Here is a 19,333-nt window from a genome sequence, read left to right on the forward strand (position 1 = left end):
CTCAGTATTGCTCAAGAGCCTGCCAAGAAGATGATTGGAAGCGTCACAAAGCCGAATGCAAGAAATCCGTGATCAAGCACGAGAAGCTCTACGCCGATTACCTGTTTTTAGAGCCAGCCGTGAAAGGGATTTACGGAAGTTGCAACACGTACGACGAGGTGATTTTTCTCATGAATATGGACAATCTGCCTGTGCATCAGTACAACGAGAGGGTATTTAAGGTTCTATGGGGTATGACGCCGCCGCGAGATATCCTCAATCTGGCCAAGAATGAGGGTATGAACTATCACAAAGACCTGGATCTCTGCTTTACAAGTGAGTCTGCCGTTGACGCTACAAGAGTGCATGTATGGATGGACACTGAAAAACTCTACTCTATAGCCGCGGTAGATCTGAGAAGTGTAATGGCCACTATCAATGGTCTTCCCTCAAACTACCAAGGGCATTGCAACGTGGTTGTTAATGAAACAGACGAACTATCTACCTTCCGTAATATGCTCATCCTTGCACTCGCACACGAAAATCATGGAGGAATGTTCACCGACGCAATAATACATTTATGGTACTCGGCGTCTGTTACTCTGGCATGCTATGCACAAATTGCACGGGCGTCGTTCAGGATAAAAGAACTTTTCGGCCCATTGCTCGTTGCTTACCCTGTAGTTCAACGCGCCACGCTTCCCTATCGCTATGAAGGCACAAAGTCCATGATGTGGCTTAGTATGAACTTCGAACAGATTAAAATGTTCGGCGACCTGTTTGCCGTTGATCGCTCGATGGAGCGTTTCGAGACGAATCGAAGGTTTTCTATGGGAGAGGATTGTGACCCTGACTTGGTAGGCTTATCCTCATGCCTTTGTGCTGAAATTCTTGAAGGGAGCTGGTCCAGGAGTCCAGCTCGCTATATGCCGCTAGTGCCGACTTCTAAGACAGCTTCGCGGCTCCTTTGCTCTCCACAAATAATCAATTGTTCGTTGGGCTAACTCGCTATGCAGAATCGTATCAAGGATATGTGGTTGGCCCATATCCCGCCAGTACATCGGGTTGTCGAGCAGCAGTACAGAGACACTGGTATTCTGCGTCCTTACGGTGCGAGCGTTACGGGCTTCGTAAAACCGAACCGGTAAGTCAGCCCCGCGAAGCTTCTAGGTAACTATACCAAGGCTGTTGGGACATTGACGTGCATAGGACGTTCTACAACACCGACGGAGACTGTATCCTTGGTTACCTACCACGCCCAACCGATTCGGTTGATCTCCTCGAACTGGCCAGGTTTTCAAAGACTCACGGGCTGCCAAATAATGATATCAACGGAGCTCTATACCACTACACGGCGTCCATTGTTAACAAGTTCTGCGACCGGCTTAAGACCCATAAACTAGTCTTCTTTGTCAAATGTGCTTACAGCTCGGCCGTCCTTAAAAGCATGAAGGGAAATAATCCACGGACAAATGATCCGCCCACAGATTGGGCTTTTGACCGGATCCAGCTGGGCCCAAACATGGTTGACGGTGTGCCAACCACCGAATACATTTCTAGCTGTAAGAATAATGTCACAGTATTCCCAAGACAGTTCAATTCCTACTAATTATGCACCTCCGCAGTCAAGCCGATGCTGAAAACGTCAGCTGAAAACCCCCACGCCACGATATCGCTCCTCGTTCCCACGGAGCAATTTTGCAGCGAATACATCTTTGCCCGACGCGCCGTCCAAGACATGCTACCGTGGAGGGGTATTTGCTTCAAGGCGCACATGACAGAGCAAAAATTGATGCAGGAGCGGATTCGAAAAGAGCAAGAGATGATGGACAAGGCCGATCTGAACTGGGACAACATAATGGAGTCAAAGGGTTACTCGAAAAATGCAGGTTTGAAAAATCTAGAGGGTCTGGTGATGAAATGGGGTGAGGGTTAGTGAAAACTCCTCCGTCTTTATATATGAGCTTTAGAGTTGGGAGCTGTGTCGGGAACCAAAAGAACGTATTCTACAATATGTGGGATCTCGGCCCTCGAGACAGTTCCCAGGCTCTTTGGCTAACTACTCCAATTTTTAATCATGCTAATTCGTTGGGCAGGCAATGATGTGTGGCCGTGGCAGTTGCAGGATCATTTTACGTTGGAGGAGTTCGTGTTGAGGTTTTCGGGTGGCGTGAAGGGGACGGAGAGGTTGGTTGAATGGAAGCGCGCATATGGTTCAGGCTGATGAAACGAGAGGTGGGTAGAATTATGGGTTAGAATTAATAGGAGGGTACATTGACGGTTCCTACATTCTCGAAGTCTCACTTGGACTAAGGTATTCCAAATGGCATGTATAAATAGCATAGCATAGCGTTGCAGCAGACAATGAATGACGCTCGCGAGTTTAAACAGGGTACCAAATCCAGTCAACCTACACAAAGCTCAACTGTAAGCCCAAGTGATTCTTAAAAGTGATATTCGCATTCATGTCGGCAGCTTTGCTGTTTGTTGTCCTATTCTTACAATACGATTACTTTTCCCAACGCTGGAAATGCTTCAAATTCCACCGCATGCCCTTGATGTGTAACTTCGTAGTCCCTGATCATTACATGCCCCGATACAGTCTCATCACCTGCCTAAGCAGCCAGATTTCTCTTTTCACTCTCGGAAAAGAAGATAAGCATTCGCCAGAGCTTCCTGACTAATTCTTCAGCTTCTTCATCCAACGCCTGATAGATTGATTGATTAGCTTAAAGTCGCGTTTGAAAAGATAAGACGAGATGGGAGGAGAGGAGACGGAAAAACTTACACCTTCCAACTGTTCCACCAGATCTTGCGGCTTGCTTTTTGTCCTGACGTGTTCCTCGACGACTTCGACTAGCAGCTGCTCTTGCACGCCGAGGTACTCCATGATCTTCTTCTCGACAAAGGGCCGGAGCTTGTCGATGATAGAATCATCCACAAACTCCCACTTGACATCCCAAGCCCAGAGCCCATCCTTGTCGTTGGGGATCTCTTGCGCAAGTTGCCTTTGAGCCTGATCACGCTCTTCGTCTGACAGACCAGCAGGTGCGGCTGAAGGGTCGAATTTGATAGGAATGAGCGTGCGTTTTGAAGTCTTGTTGAGGTCCTCTTCGTCCTCGAGCAGTCCTTCGACTTCTGCGACGGTCCGACGAGGGGGTGCAGCTTTCTGGGCCTTCTGGGCTGCGGCACCAAGTGACAATTTGAAGGGCTGCTGAGCGCGGTTTGACCGGGATTCGAGCTCTTCGGCTTGTCGATCCAAGAATGAATCGGCCATTCCACGCGCCTGTTCTTTATCAGCCATCTCGCGCTGTCGCTCTCTCTGTTCCGCAATGCGATCTCTATCATCTATTCCAGCCTCACGAGACCTGATCGTCTCCCGATTTCGGATCCACATGCTACGATCCGAGTAGTAAGGTTCGACCTTGCGTGATGCTTCCAGATCATCGTCCCAAGCAGCTAGGCGTTTAGCCATCTTCTCCTTTTCAATACTGACCTTGCCGGCATCTTCGCCTTCGCGCTCTTTCTCGCGCTCCAAAGCAGCCGTTCGTGAACGTTCTCGGTTCAGCCAGCGGCGTTCCTGATCAAGGTACTGTTTTTCCAATTCAGCTTCCTTTTTCTCTGCGCGTCTACGCTCAAGCTCCTCATCACTAGCAGGATCGTCTTCCTCTTCACGGTTAATCCATACATCTCCACTTGCGTTGCCATTAATACCGCTACCATTGATAAATGAGACCCCTTTTTGATAGTCCCGCGGCATTTGCGAGCCCTGACCTTTGGGGCCAGAAGGTGCATTTGGTACACCGCGTGGACCAAGTGGGATATTGTTGGTTCCAGCAGCCGGTCCGTTAGGCACCCCGGGTGGGGGTGATGCGAGCCGTGACGGCCGAGGAGCTCCATTTCGTTGTCGTTCAAGGGCTTCCATTTCCTCTTCCCGCTTGAGACGTTCGAGATCTCTCCTCGTGCTGCGATCTCTAAATGCTGCAATTTCCTGTGCAACTGTTTCTCGCATCTCTGCTGGAATATCTGCTAGTTCATCGTCGATGGCTAATGGTATATTGACAACCTCCACATTATCTCCTCTTTCTGCATCTTGCATTTCGGTGTCTTCGCCTCCTTCCTCCATCTTGACAAACATGGGAGGGTGGAACAACTCGTATAGAACACCCTTAAGGTTAGCCCGAGCAATGTCTAATCTCGACTGTTCTCCAGCGGCATCATCTCCACGGTTCGACTGGTAACTTTCAAGATAGTTTAGTGAATTGTCGTCGACGAAAACAAGCAGCTTGCTTCTCTCAATATCTTCTTCGTCGCTTCCATCTTTCTTGGCTCCATCGCTCGGCGGCTGTCTCTTGGTTGGTATTTCAATATCCTTAAGAACTTCTACTGCCGTACCTAGGCTCTCCGCATCGTCGTATTGTGCAAACCCAAACGAACATTGCTTTCCATTAGCATCAACAGCCCTGTCCCACCTCCGTAATCTGCCTGCCGTGCTCAAAATTCGCTCAATTCCATCGTCTCCGCCGGTGCCTTCAGTAATGCCACCGATAAATATGGTTCGTACAATCTCTTCTTTTGTAGGTGGAACCAGAGACATCATAGCGTCCTTCAAAGCTTGCCGTTGAGCATCCATTCCCCTCTCAGCGCCCAGACCAGCCCTTCCACCTGCAGATGCAGGATCCTGACTTTCTCTCCTTCCTGGCCCACCTGCAGATAATGGCGTGGAGGGTTTCGTAGGGCCGGTGCCTAATCGAATAACGGGCGCGGAGAAGTTGATATTGGGCATATTTGGAGGGCCCTGGAAGCTGGCTGGGAGTCCGCTCGGTCGACTACCCTGAGCACTGTTGGCTTGCTGTATACCTGGAGGAGGAGCCGTACCTGGCGCTGACATGCCTGGCGGAGGACCTATACAAGAGTTAGAGGGGTATCTGCTTCGAGTATCGAGAGCCTTACCCATTCCCGGAGGAGGGCCCATGCCGGGGGGACTGCCGCTCTGGCCCGAGAAAGAAGAACCAAATCCTGGAGGAGGCCCATAGGGCGACGCTATTCAACCATGTTAGGACTTGTAATTACAGGTATTCAGAGAAGGGCTAGGAGCTTCAAAGGATGCAATAACTCACCTCCATAAGGGTTATACGACATAGTTGAATCTGTCTCGATTGAATCTCCCAATGTGTCAATAATAAGAGTCCTATCTTAGGATGTCGCCGAAGTAGCAAACTAAGGAGAAGGGAAGTTGCTGAGGCTGGCGCATCAAAATTACATATGAGGTTGGAGCTTCAAAATTGAAAGTGAAGCCACTGTGCACGGACCAGCAACTTTTATAACTAGCGTCGTCCAAAGCTCCCAGAATTCACGATTTGAATCCAACATCACGAAAAGCTCTACCGACCAGCGCTCCTCTCAATGTAAGTTGTATTCCCCTTACTAGGACTTCATCAATGGTACTGACTATTCAAAGGGCAATGGAGCTTCGAAGAGCAGCTGATGCTCTCATACGCTGCAATGCGTCGCCCCTCTCAAATCTACTCATCCCCTCGAGCAACATCCGACGTGCAAGCCGGAGGCAATTGACTTCTAAATACACTTACGCACCTCCATCCCAACGTAACTTTGTTACAAGCAACCGATGTGATGCTGTGCGATCACAAGCCACAACCTCTGCGCCTCCCACTACCCCTGAAAGCGAATCCTCGACTGGAGAGGCCTCGAAAGATCCTCGCGCGAAGAACGACGAGATTATTGAGCAACTGTCCGAAAACCTCTGGACCCAACGGCCCTCTCCCACATCGTCCTCGTATCCCAAACTATCCTCTCTCCAAGCCGCCATCCGATCCTCCGAGACGGACTCGTCCAGCATGCTTAATGAATTGCGTCAGGCCTCCGCCAACCGCACTCCCGATTCCGGCCGGTTTGATATCTCACGCATGAAAGATCCTCCAAGCTCTACTACAGGCGAAGCAGGCACCACTCCATACCTGGATCTCATGCGTGGCCTAGATGGTATTGCCCCATCGGCGGCAGTGCAAAAGATACCATTGCGGTTGAATCCAACTCAGGGGAGACGTGTATATGTAACCCAGAGTTTCGATGTGGGACGGGCATTTAAGTCGATGGAGTTGAATCTCAAAAAGAATAAAGTCAAAAAGGACTCCCTTGATCAGCGATATCACGAGCGGCCAGGCTTGAAGAGGAAAAGACTTGCGAGTTTAAGATGGAGAAGAAATTTTAAAGAGGGGTTCAAGGCGACTGTTAGTAGGGTTAAACAGTTGAAACATCAGGGGTGGTAGTGTATATTGAGAGAATAAGTGTATTATAGATGCATTTGGGTATAGAAAATGTATAGATATCAGATTATTCTGTTTTGCTCTGCTTTTTAATTACTTGGTTGTACAAGGTCATTTGTCTTATAAGAAGTTTTGACTTGAAATTTCAATGGTATCTGTTGATTGATTAGGTGGTGCTAGAATCCAAGCGGTTTGACACCTGTCAAGAATGTTTTTGGATACTTCAAAAGTAACCTGGTGACTATTACTAGTGAATCTCCCTCTAATAGACTTTGAAACGGCCCCGAACTTGCGCCGTTTACTGTCGACTGTGCATATCGGGAAGCGAGTCCGCTCAACACTATGAACGTGTATTTCAACGACGACAAGGATGTTATACGAATACCTTTTGCTGGACTGGTGACGGAGTGGGCTCCGGGTCAGTGTATTGTTGACGGCGGACAGGGAGTTTTTGGAGCGCCCTTTTCAAGGAGTTTTTTGAGCGTTTAAAGAGCTCTCATCTTGTATCATAGGGGCTCAAGAGATACGCTCTTACATGCATTCACATGCATTCAATTTAGTCCTAAGAGACTCGGACCTAGGTACTAAGTAGATTATTTCCAGACGCTGCCAAAGAGCTATCATCCGAATAACTTTCCTTTAGCTTCCTTTCCAAGTCTTATCTAGAGATTACCACACACTGCTATAATTTTTTATAGAGATTCGACTATACCGTCCGGTAAGCTAGCTTAAGATCGTTACCTTGAGTATACTTTATGTCATTGTCTTACATAAGGTTATAAGTTCTCTAAACATGGAAGTCGAATGTAGACTACCTTCTACTATAGCAGATACTATATTTAGAAGCTATAGCTATTTAAATTTGCGTTGCCTTTGTATCGTTACACAAGATAGCCGAATCTTGGCTAGACAAACTATTAGCTACTATTAATTATTATAAAACATCTAATTATTAAAAGGGGAGCCATTGCCACTCTAAATTCAAGCACCGCAAGAAGCCAACGCCTTTGCATTCAAGCTATAGAAGCTTCGTTCTATATCCTTCAAGTTTGTGATACCCGACCCCGAGTTGGAGTGGCATCTCGTTTAAGCAAAAAGATTCTAGGAAGTGCTCCAGATATCTGGTTGTCGGTACGCTGATCTTTGCAACATATAGCCTAGCCATCTTATCCTTGGCGTTGGGTCGTACTGTACTTCCGCAATCAATCAATTGCAGGAGTTTTAAGAACCGTAGCATGTAACCAATAATATATGCACTCTAACCAGTCTTACTTTATACTTGTTATTAGTTGCCGTGACTAGATGCCAAAACTGTCAAGCGCGATCAGACTTGACTTGCAATGTAGAGCAGTCCTGATGTAATGGGAATTTGAAGATACTCATTCTGATTGGTTCGGATTTTCGTTGCGGTTCTATTAGATCTGGTAGATGTCAATTTGGAAGCACGGCTCCACAACATCATTCATAATGATAATCATGCAGGTGAGATAAAGAGAATTTTAGCCGTGTCTCTTGGTCTTCCTTGTGGGGAAAGAGAGTTCTGAGTTTGAACCCGTAAGGAAAGGGGTAATGTAACGTGACTGTCAGGGGTAAATCTTTTGAGAGGAACAAGGCAAGGCTCTCCGAAGTTTAGAAGCCGTTTGCCACGAGCTACTTGGTAGACGGTTTCTGGAAACCGACGGAGACTCGGCTTAGACGCCGGTAGATCGATCCGATCCACTCGCCGTACACTCCAACAAAATGAGATGCCATGCCGTGCCTTTGATCGTCGGAGTCGGAGCCTTCTCCGAGATCTCGATGCTCTCGGGACATACCTATCGGAGATCCTTCCGTGCCCAATCTCAGAGCCATCTGGTGATCCCTATTACATTGAGATGTCGTACTCGTACTGTAGAAGGTCCCGATGTCTAGGTTCCGCCACATGCAACACGATCTTTGGGCCAGAGGGGTCTTTCACCATCCGCATAGTTGTCAAAAAAGAGATGGGATGCAGCGAAAACAAGTAATCACTCCAAAGACACGCGCAGCTGTTGCAACAAGCAGAAAGAGACGCCAGCGGCCGGGAGTTCGGTAAGGAGGCGAGTGGCGAAGGGGGGGAGCGGAGAGTATTTCCTAGTGAGTGCCTTCCATTTTCCAAACGCGACAACAACAATCATGTACTAGTAGTACCTATTGTACCTACTATACTAGGCATGGTATGAATGCTCCATCCCCTGGTTGTTCATAGCGCGTAGAAAGCGGCGCGTCTGAGATGATAGGAAATGACGAGCGTAGGCTAGACCAAGCATCAAGTCCTTTCTTTTCCAACGCCTCCATTATTAAACTTCGATATCGACTATCATCGAGCAGTCTTGTGTCTTCTTCAATGCACTCTTCGTTATACTATACGGCTCTTCCATAGGGCTGCTCTTCGACCTCGATAATCCATGGAAGCTAGACAGGCCCTGCGTCATATGATGAACTGCATGTCTGTGCCTATCTATATACCCACCTTTCGAACATGATATTCGTCCCGTACTTGCCTTTGAGAAGTTATTCGCAGCTTGCCCAAGGGCAAATAAGTCGACATCACCCTCGCAACATCTCTCCGATCCTAGTAATCGATGATACTTAGTGAGATTCTCCTTGCATGCTTTAAAGACTTACCAAGTACAGACCGGCTAGTTGCAGTTCGTACCTCCAACCTCGACCTATACAATTCTACCCAACATTGAACTTCGAGAATAAGAAGCTCCCTCCGTCGATTAGCCGACATTTACTGCTGCTGCTGCATCATCGTGATCTCGTGGTGCCTGCCAGCCCAGCCATATCGAGAACCGTTCATGGCATTCTTGTATCCACTGCTTTCCCACCCACAATCCCACAGTATCCTCAGGTGGCACCAAAATAAAATACCTACTACGTATTGAGCAGACCGACTTTGTATGCATTATTGGCACCACTCAATTCCTAGATCTATATGGTATCAGCCGTAAGCATCCGGCCCCGATAATGTCTTTCAGAAGAATCCGTCCGTCCTTCGGAGACAGCAGTGCGTCTCCCAGCAACCCAAGCCAGTACCAGTCCACATCCGAGAGCACGGGCAATTCGGGCAGTGATCCACGCCACCCGCTCGACGCTGGCAGTTCGAGTAAAAGCACCTCTAGCAACATAAGTGGCTCTACAGCATCGTCCAAACGTCGAAGGGTCCCAGAGTCAGTTACACGAAATGCCTGCCTTAACTGTAAGAAGGCTCGAGCAAAGGTGCGTTGTCCCTTTTTTGTGCCCCGAATCTGGCTACTTGGTGTGCGCACCTCACCTCACCTTTAACCTAATGCAACCCCCTCGTGCCAACGCCATCTGCGACTGACTTCTTCTCTTGCAGTGTGACGGTGAGAAACCGTGTCATAGGTGTGCGTCACGAATAGAACCCTCCGATTGCGTTTACGAAGTTCATATCAAGCATGCAAAGGAGGAGCTTGTCAGGCAGATCAGAGAGCTCGAGGCAAAGGACCATTTGACCGACCAGATCCTCCAAGCACTCTCGACAGATGATGGAAAAGTTCCCGAGATTCTGGAACGCCTTCAGAATGGAGAAGCGTATAGCACCATCGTCAAAAGTCTGGGCCATTCCCCTATCGAGGATCTGGAGACCACATCGCCTAGAACGTCTCATCATTCTACCTTCGAAGTCGCGGATCACGAAATGGGAGGGACGTCATCTTCTCACAAATGGACAACTGTGACCTCTGATTCTGCGGTCTTGGACCATCTCTTCCAGTTGTATTTTGCCTGGGTCCATCCTGTTCATACACTGTTCAGCGAAGGCCGTTTCGTCGATAGTTACAAAAGGCAGTCCAAAAAATACTGCTCGTCCGCTCTTGTCAATGCCATTTGTGCAATGGCTTGCCATTTGCACTCTGTGGCAGACTCGGACGAAATAGATTTTGTGCAACTGGGCGAAGACTTCAGTGATGCTGTGCGGGACGACATGAACCCGGAGGACAAAACCATTACCACCGTACAAGCCTTTGCGGTCATGTTCCTGATAGACTCTGCTCGTGGAAAAAGCTTGCGTGCCTCGTCTTACCTGAGGGTGGCTACCGATAGTCTATCCAACGTCGCATACCAGACAAGTGACGGCTTCGCAGAGGTTTGGAAGAACACCGTTCGAGGAGTGCAGAATCTCAATGTGTCAGTCTCAGTTCATCCCATTACTAATTCATCCATACTGATTGACTCAGTGAATGGGCGCAAATGACCTTCCAGGCCCCCGTGATAGTCAACTACACAGCTTCCGACACCATTGAAGAGAACGACTCAGAGCCAGATGAAGCCAAATGGTACTTCTATCGCTATGTGAATGATCAATGCCCCGCGTGGCCAGGGCTCCTAGCCACAACGAATAGGGAGAAGTCCAAACTGATCAGGATCATCCGAGACGTGGCCACGATGATGTATAGCCAGCCAGGTTCAAAGTTATCTGCACGTCAAATCCTGCAACAGTATAGCAAGTTCGTGGCATGGCAGGATGACCTTCCGACCAGCATTGGAGACATCGAGAACAACAATAGCCAAGCACTTCCGCATGTGCTCTCTCTCCTGTATGATTGTTTCCCATGTAGATAAGATCTCGCTGATCATACAGAATCCTATTCAAGAACTCCATAATCCAGCTCCTCCGTCCTCTACTCGATTTCGAAGGGTTTCCAACGACTCTTGTGGAAGAAGTCATTTGGACGCACGCCCAGCAAGGATTGTACCTCATCGACCAACATTATTGCACCCAGTACACCTGCCGATATCAACCACTACTTCAGATGTTCTCAGTACTTCATCTGACTGATGTGGTTGTCAGATTTTTCCCCGGAGGTATGGAGGGTGGTGCTAAGGACGGACCCGAAGCTATTCAGTTTGCGATGGAAGCTCTCATGCAGTCGCGTGCCGGATTTCCAGTCGCAAGACCATTACAAGAAATGCTGAGAAGGACTGCGAAAGAATGCTCCATTCCATTACCTCGCAACCCCAATGACATCATGCCACTACCTGGTAAATCCCAAGAGATTTATCGCTTGGACGACTTTATCGATGCGTGCACTAGGAAAACGTATACTCAGCCTGTCGAGGAGATTCATGCAAAGTATGCTCCATCATTTTCCACGGATTGGATTACTGAAGGACCTGCGCATGGGTTCCTGGCATCGACCTCGGGTCCTTCGAGATGGAAAATTCCATCGGCGGAGGAGAGGGGCGCTCAGAGTCTCATGCAGATTCACAATCTGCTAAATACAAATTGAACTATCAAAGGCCTTCGGTCCGCGCCCTAGTCATCGGCTTTTGTTTTGGTCCTGGTGGATCTCTCTTAGAATTCGACTTTGTTTGTCGAGGGAGATGGCGAGCCTGGACATGTCAGTTCTTGTTACTTGTCGAAGGATAGTTTGTTCCGTGAGTGAAAATCTTGCCGTCTGGAGTATTTTAACGGCAATGAGCATACCTTCATTCTTTCGAGGTGTTTGAAATGGCTTTCCTTAACCGTGCCGTGCCGGCAGCAAACCTTTCACGACAACCATATCATTGTCAGTCAAATAGAAGCCAGACCTCTGCCAGACCTCTGCCAGACTTCCGCCAGCCCTTCAATCGAGGGTTGATTTATAATGCCACCTTGTACAAGATGGAGATTTGGATATGCGCAAGGAGCCGACATGTCGAATTTCGATGGCGAAGTTCGAATATCTTTAAGGAGGCCTTTTTGTGATGCTATATTGCGAGACAAACGGGTTGTATCCGCCGATTTCAGGACATGTTTCCAGTACGGCAGCCAGCCAGCCACGAATGGACTTGTTCTCTCGGACCTTACTCTCCTGGTCCTCGCCCCCCTAGATGCTCGGTGAAGTTGAAGCGGAATCGCGAATCGTATGAGTGCCAACTTCGCTAACTTGACGCTGCAGATAAATGAATGAAAAAACGCGATATATATCCCTAACTCTGGATAGGGGTTTGGATGAGTTCGAATTGCCACTGTCTACTGCCTTGCAATAAAGCATGTAGAACGGATGGGTCTCTAGCTCGCGGAGACGGGCAACACTCCGCCAATATGGCAGAGCTGGCCCCACTGTTTCCTGCTTAGCGCGCCTGATTGGATTGGTTCTTCAGGACAGGACGTCAGTGGCGAACCTGAGAACTCAACATACCAATAACATGTTAAACCTGACCATCCACCTATTCTTATCATATTCGCATACCTATGTATGCGTTGTTAGCTACTGTACCGACTTGTACATTCGCCGAGTCATGTTACCAGTATGAGCTGACACTTAAGGTACCTACGACATATATGCTCTTCATCTTAGGTGCTAAAATTAACATGGTGTATGGCCGAAGCAGGGCATCCAGATTGCAATCCAATCTAAAGTAACGGGTTTACGGTCCCAGGTAAGTCTACTCCAACTGCAAACTTTCCACCTATGGCTGAGTGCAGATTACCTGATGTTGAAGATTACAAGAACAAAAGCTACGTCCTCAAAGCGAGCTAATGATATCGCTCAAGGTATATAGCGCTTGCCTCCGAATGAAAAGGTCTTTCATCGTCGGATGGCACATGGGAGCTTGCTTGTTTGACAGCAGAGTGTATATCCCCTCTCCGATTCCCTGATACTATGTATCTTCTACACCGGCCACCTCATCACATGTGTCAAATTGGGGTCTTTGTATATCAGTGGCCTCTACTATCGGATATACCATCCTCCTTTTAGCAGACGATGCCCTACACCTCCAGATTCCCTCTCTCGACGTACCACTATCCGTCAATTGGCTAGCCATACCACAGAAGAAGCAGTCCAATTGAATACCAATCGGACGACTTGGGAGACGCGGTTACAACTCGGAGATCCCTGCACAGCTAGCTGTTTGTCTATCCGACTTGCACTCAAATTTACATCCAATCTATTCATGGAACGCCATTCGTAGACCATGCATGCAATCCAGCTTTACAATACCAAACTCCTCGATTCCCCAAGTGTTGCTTGCTACAATAGGTATTTCCTGATCTTTTGGTCAGCGAGCCCAGTTAGCCGCGTGTGGCCATACCTACGAATACGGTGTACCTAAGGTACTGTAGAGGTTGAAGAGGACGGGGTGGGATGGGATGGGACATCAAGAGGCGATACCTGCTTTATAGTAAACTGCATCGTTTTCCCCAGCCGTTTCTATCAGCCACATGTTATTGTCTGGTGGCTCGTAGTATACAGGTCAGTGGAGGGATTTTCAATTTTTCTATATAGCAAACACACTCAATTATTGTGAGTCATACTCATTTAGAAGAGACAAACAAACTTATACAACCAACCAAGTGACTGATCAATGAAACCTCAACACAATGTGTTACGTTCACTAACCATCCCATCCCACCCCCTCCTCCAGTCACCAAACCCCACTATCTCCTCATGATCTCTCTCCTCCCATCTACATTTTTGCTGTGATCAGTCTTCGACGGTGTTTGGATATATGAATCGCAAATCGCAAAGTCGTATAATCGAGGAATAGACAGAGATAGAAAGAGGCAGGTAAGGGTCTTTGTTGGTGCTGGGCTTCAACGCTATATGTAGCTGTGTTGTTTAGGGGAGGAAATATATTGCTAGTAGGTTACTTAGTACTGTAGTAGGAAATAAGTTTCAGGTATTGGTTTGACCGATGTTATGAGGCATGGCAATATCATACGTGACTTGCTAATTAATCAACGACACATACAAAACTGATACGACGAAGCCACTGTTTGCAACATGTCTTTCTTGCATTGCATCCAACTCGTACGTACATCGCTAGCAATCTCAGCTATGAGAACAGCTCTATCTGCAAACTCCCCCATGGTATAGCCCGGTCCGGTCCGGTCCAAACTCCCCTTTCGCCAATATACAAGTACTGTAGCAAATCCCGATTTCCAAGAAGCAAGTTCAAACCCACCAGCCGCCTTAACTCCAATTCATAAAGTCCTCTCCTATCCTATAACATAAAGTAAAGGGCCAGTTTAATTAAGCCTTCCCAATCCATCCAGCATTTACAAAGTAATCAAAGATCCTGCCTCCTTTCTGACTATCCACCTTCGCCAACTCCTTGACCTGCTTCTTTTTCAAAGTACCATTCCCTGTAACTGATTCTTTGATGATGCGCTCCTTGATGACCAAGTATGGTTTTGGCTGGATACGACACACTTTGCAGAGCTCGATTTCGTCTGCTGTGAGGAGATGGATATCTGGTGCGTTTTCTTGAGATAAGGGTAGGGGCGTGACGCCGCTGATAGGTTGGACTTGGTACTTGACTTTTGCGGTTTGAGGAGTGGCAGTGCCGTTGGTGGCGTGACCATTGCTGAGAGCCGTACCATTGGGTTTCTCGGCTAGCGCGGGGCGGCCGGGTGAAGCAACGGGAGTATTGGCTGCTGTGTTGGGAGTGAGGCGTATTGGGAGTTCGGGAGCAACGAGTAGGGCTGCTCCAGAGGGGGTTTCGATGATGGGTGCTTGTTTGGAGCGTTGGGAGCTAGCGAAGCGTTCACGATCCAGGGAGCCCATAGGTACCTTGTTCTGGACGCGCTGGGCTTTCTCTTGCTCGTATTTCTCGCCTCCTTTCAGAGTTTCGATTTTGTTGTTGCGCCAGTCTTGGAGTTGAGTGATTGCTTGGCGTAGGTTGTGCTCACGGATTAAGCCGTCGCAGAACTCTTCGAAATCTTCCCTGTTCATCATCCGAGCGAACGGCTTGGCCTTATTAAGGATATCACGTTCCTCTTTGGTACGTTTCTTGTCTAGGGTGGAGTTTTTGCGGTACTCGAGGAGGTTGTGTTCAAAGATAACCTTTTTCCTTTCGGCTCTTTGCGTCAAGCGGGCGTTGTACACATCCATGACGGTCATTTTAAGGTCCATCTCGGGTTCCAACTCGCCTGTCCGAGGATTGATGCCATCTCCAGGATCAAACTGCATAAGTTGAACAGCCTCTTCTGCTTCATTTGCGTATTCAGTCTCAAACTCCAAGCGGCCAGGCATGTACCCTTGGACCTCATGACACGCTGGTACACTTGCAGTAGGCTTCTTCTTGGATTGTGGAGGAGGCGCATTCTTCTGCTTTTCTTTCCGATCTTCAATTCTTCTCTTTTTAAGAGCTTGGAATTGTTCACGTGGAACTTGATTCAGTAGCGTTAGGTCTTTGGGACTGGCGCGTGCAGGTAGTGGGAATTTTGGGCTGCTGATGTATGTGTCGATGTAGTGTTTTGCAACCTCGTCCTTGTCTCGGTATCCTCCAATATGATCTGCTACATCGGCCCAGGACCCAAGACCATATGTTTCGCATCCCTCCAAAAGTAACAGTTCTTCATCGGCACCCCAATCCTTGTCATATATCGGAACGGAGTTCTGCTCGATTACGTTGAAAGGGTGGGTAGGAGGGTGGTGATTGGCACTAGATTCCCCATTCTTGAAGCACTCTACGCATAAGTCGTATTCGTTACAGACGCTGTGCGCGCATCGGATGCGGACCTATTGGAACAGTATTAGGATCGGACTCGACTTAGATAGGTAGAAGACTTACAGTGTTTGTGATATCGGCAGAGCAGATCTCGCAGACGTACTTGACTCCTCCTTCGCCACCCCGCGTTGCGGTCTTCTTCCGGATGACGCCCATCTCAAATACAAATTCGGGATGGGACTGATGCCTAGGAGATGGGGAAGGGGCGGTAAGGTCCTCTTTCTGTCCCACTGGCCTGGCTCTTAGGTAGGGCGCATTCGAAGCCTATGCGGCTCTGTAACGCTCAAGATGAAGGCTTGAATGTGAAGGGCGGTTTCAGGGCGATCCTAGGATTTTTAGCGGTGAAGCAATTTGATTGCAGGTCGAGTCGAGGTTGATGTTGTGGCTTGCGCTCAGATTCAGATTGTTAATATCAGGATCGTCAACTCCAGATGACATCTTGACATCTTGAGCCGCTCGGATTTGATACCGTAAGCGCCGACTAGCGCTAAATGGTGGGGCTAGAAGGTATACGGAGACGGAGTAACCGAGCTGAGCTGGGGAATTCTATTCACAGATATGCAGCATTACCTTATTTACTTTCTCTGGGTATTTACCTATTTATAAGATGCGGAAGTATATATTGGAATCAAAAGTACCTACCTATGTAAGGATAGTACTTGCACACTCATTAGAGAAAAGAAAAATACAGAATAAAGATCTCTCTTATCTTTCCAAGCTGAGTCTCAATGAATATCACAAAAGATCAAGATCATTATTCTTCTAGATTATCTCAGCTACAGTTACGGAGAATACCATACCTACACATGCACGCATACTGGAGTAATATTGACTACCTTGCTCACCCCTTTTCGAGAGTCCCCCCACCACGCTACCCACGTGACCGTACTGTTCGCGGACCGAGCCAAGCCAAGACCCTGCCAGCCTGCCTGTCAATTTGGAGGCTGAGCCACACCACCACACACACCTTGGAAGCCCCCGTCAACACGTCTGGACTGATCTCCTTTTGCCTCTTCGTTATTTATTAAAATAATCCTTCCTCCCTCGTATTTGCAATCTTTGCATTACAACTAACTGACCATATATCGACCATCCACTGCAAAAGTCAAGATCCACCAAGAACCATCAAGAATCAACGCGGGCGTCTTCTTGGGTTCGTAACCACTTCCTGCGGGGTTTCCTGGTTCACCGCACAACTACAAGTACCTACCCAGCCATTACCAATATCTTATCACCTCCACACACCTCATCTTCACTTTCCATAGCCTATTACGGCAGCATCAATATGTCTTGGAAATTGACCAAGAGTAAGTCCAGCATTACCACTCTTTCCTTCTATCAATGCCATCGAGAGCCCTCCAGTTATTGTCTATTTCTGTGGAACATTACAAAAGTAGCTGCGAGACTTGATGGGCTCAACATTCATTGCCTGTTGCTCCGCTGAACCTCGATTTACTGACACACCTCCCTCTAGAGCTCAAGGAGACGCATCTGGGTCCTCTTGCCAATACCTTCTCGCGGACGCCCTCGGCGTCGACCCTCACTGGAGATAGTGCGAAAGACGAAAAAGCAAGCATCGCCAGTAGTGCTGGCACTCCTGCACAAAACGACAATGGCATAGGTAAGTCTTAAATCTCTGAAAGACTGAAACCCCACGTACTGACAAGTTCAGCCGCATCCGAAATCATTGCAACACAACCCCCCGCGCAACCTCGACCAGGAATTCTCATTGTCACCCTCCACGAAGGCACTGGTTTCTCTCTCCCAGAGCAGTACAAGAACTCGCTTGCCTCTTCACATCAGCATAACTCTCTTTCGCAAGGCAATGGATTCGGAGTGGCTGGATCTGTCCGACCAGGCTCTTCACAACAACAAGGCATGGCAGGCTCATATGCAAGCAACACGCGACCACAAACATCTGGTGGTGGAGGATTTGGTCCGGTACCTACAAATCACGGTCGAATCTCTTCCAAATACCTCCCCTACGCCCTCTTGGATTTTGATAAATTGCAAGTTTTTGTAAACTCAGTTGCTGGATCCCCGGAGAACCCGCTTTGGGCCGGAGATAATACTGCCTATAAATTCGATGTCTCTCGAGTCACTGAACTTGCCGTTCATCTCTACTTACGTAATCCAAATGCCGCTCCAGGATCCGGACGCAGCCAGGATATTTTCCTTGGTGTTACTCGGATTAATCCTAGATTTGAAGAAGTTCGAAAATACACGGAAGATCCCAAGCTAGGGAAAAAAGACAAGGAGAAGGCATTGGCGGAATGGACAAACAAGGAAAAGAATTTAGGTATGAGTGGCACAGAGTGGGTCGATGTTACATACGGCACAGGCAAGCTTCGCATTGGTGTCGAGTATATCGAGAACAGGACAAGATCTTTGAAAATCGAGGATTTCGATCTTTTGAAGGTTGTTGGAAAGGGAAGTTTTGGAAAGGTCATGCAGGTCAAGAAGAAGGACACCCAACGAATTTACGCCCTGAAGACCATTCGCAAAGCTCACATCATCTCCCGGTCAGAAGTCGCCCATACTCTTGCGGAGCGATCGGTCCTTTCACAGATCAACAACCCTTTCATCGTGCCCCTCAAGTTTACCTTCCAGTCACCTGAAAAGCTATACTTTGTCTTGGCATTCGTCAATGGAGGAGAATTGTTCCATCATCTCCAGAAGGAGCAGCGGTTCGATATTAACCGATCAAGATTCTACACTGCTGAACTTCTCTGTGCTTTGGAATGTTTGCACGGCTTCAATGTCATTTACCGAGATCTAAAGCCCGAGAACATTCTTCTCGATTACTCTGGACACATTGCTCTATGCGATTTCGGTCTATGCAAACTGGATATGAAGGATGAAGATCGTACGAATACTTTCTGTGGCACACCAGAATACCTCGCTCCAGAATTGTTACTGGGCCAAGGCTATACGAAGACTGTGGATTGGTGGACTCTTGGTGTCCTTCTCTACGAGATGTTGACTGGTCTGCCACCTTTCTACGATGAGAACACCAACGAGATGTATCGGAAAATCTTGTCCGAGCCACTTCATTTCCCTGGTCCGGAGATTGTTCCTCCATCTGCCAAGGATCTTCTCACCAGACTCCTGAACCGCAAGCCCGATCAACGATTAGGCGCTAATGGCGCCTCTGAGATTAAGGCTCACCCCTTCTTCCATAGCATTGACTGGCGAAAGCTTTTGCAGCGAAAGTATGAGCCAACCTTCAAACCCAATGTGGTGAGTGTATCTATCCCTGCGCAAAATGATCTGTTGCTGACAAAACTTAGACTGATGCTTTGGATACGAACAACTTTGACAAAGAGTTCACCCAAGAGGCACCCGCTGATTCGTACGTTGACGGCCCCGTGCTGTCCCAAACCATGCAACAGCAGTTCACAGGCTGGTCCTACAACCGACCTGTTGCTGGACTTGGTGATGGTGGTGGTAGTATTAAGGATCCATCGGCAATTGGCAGCGTTCAAGATAGATAGATGATCGGCTCGCCCCTTGGACCCACGACATTTATAAAAGAACGGACTTTCTCGAGAGTAGAGTTGAGCAATCCACGGGGTATTAAG

The 19,333-nt window shown here is 48.1% G+C and overlaps 4 protein-coding genes across 4 annotated transcripts; 2 read left to right on the plus strand and 2 right to left on the minus strand.

Moving 5' to 3' along the window:
- Positions 1-2,594: 2,594 nt before the first annotated feature.
- usp107 (U1 snRNP-associated protein) lies at positions 2,595-5,121 on the minus strand (the record flags this gene model as incomplete). Its single annotated transcript, XM_031149352.1, has 4 exons — positions 2,595-2,687; positions 2,768-4,884; positions 4,933-5,022; positions 5,100-5,121. The coding sequence occupies 4 exons, from the start codon at positions 5,119-5,121 to the stop codon at positions 2,595-2,597; spliced, it is 2,322 nt and encodes a 773-aa protein (XP_031005557.1).
- Positions 5,122-9,257: 4,136 nt separating this feature from the next.
- nirA_0 (Nitrogen assimilation transcription factor) lies at positions 9,258-11,542 on the plus strand (the record flags this gene model as incomplete). Its single annotated transcript, XM_031149353.1, has 4 exons — positions 9,258-9,509; positions 9,631-10,439; positions 10,490-10,849; positions 10,894-11,542. The coding sequence occupies 4 exons, from the start codon at positions 9,258-9,260 to the stop codon at positions 11,540-11,542; spliced, it is 2,070 nt and encodes a 689-aa protein (XP_031005558.1).
- Positions 11,543-14,272: 2,730 nt separating this feature from the next.
- Positions 14,273-15,908, minus strand: ADA2 (Transcriptional adapter; the record flags this gene model as incomplete). The annotated part of the gene is made up of 2 exons (XM_031149354.1): positions 14,273-15,763; positions 15,816-15,908. The coding sequence occupies 2 exons, from the start codon at positions 15,906-15,908 to the stop codon at positions 14,273-14,275; spliced, it is 1,584 nt and encodes a 527-aa protein (XP_031005559.1).
- A 1,129-nt stretch (positions 15,909-17,037) lies between these two features.
- Positions 17,038-19,246, plus strand: gad8 (Serine/threonine-protein kinase; the record flags this gene model as incomplete). Its single annotated transcript, XM_031149355.1, has 4 exons — positions 17,038-17,059; positions 17,227-17,373; positions 17,425-18,992; positions 19,043-19,246. The coding sequence occupies 4 exons, from the start codon at positions 17,038-17,040 to the stop codon at positions 19,244-19,246; spliced, it is 1,941 nt and encodes a 646-aa protein (XP_031005560.1).
- Between the last annotated feature and the right edge of the window lie 87 nt (positions 19,247-19,333).

Source organism: Lachnellula hyalina, assembly GCF_007821495.1.
Source record: "Lachnellula hyalina strain CBS 185.66 chromosome Unknown contig00062, whole genome shotgun sequence".
Lineage (NCBI taxonomy): Eukaryota > Fungi > Ascomycota > Leotiomycetes > Helotiales > Lachnaceae > Lachnellula > Lachnellula hyalina.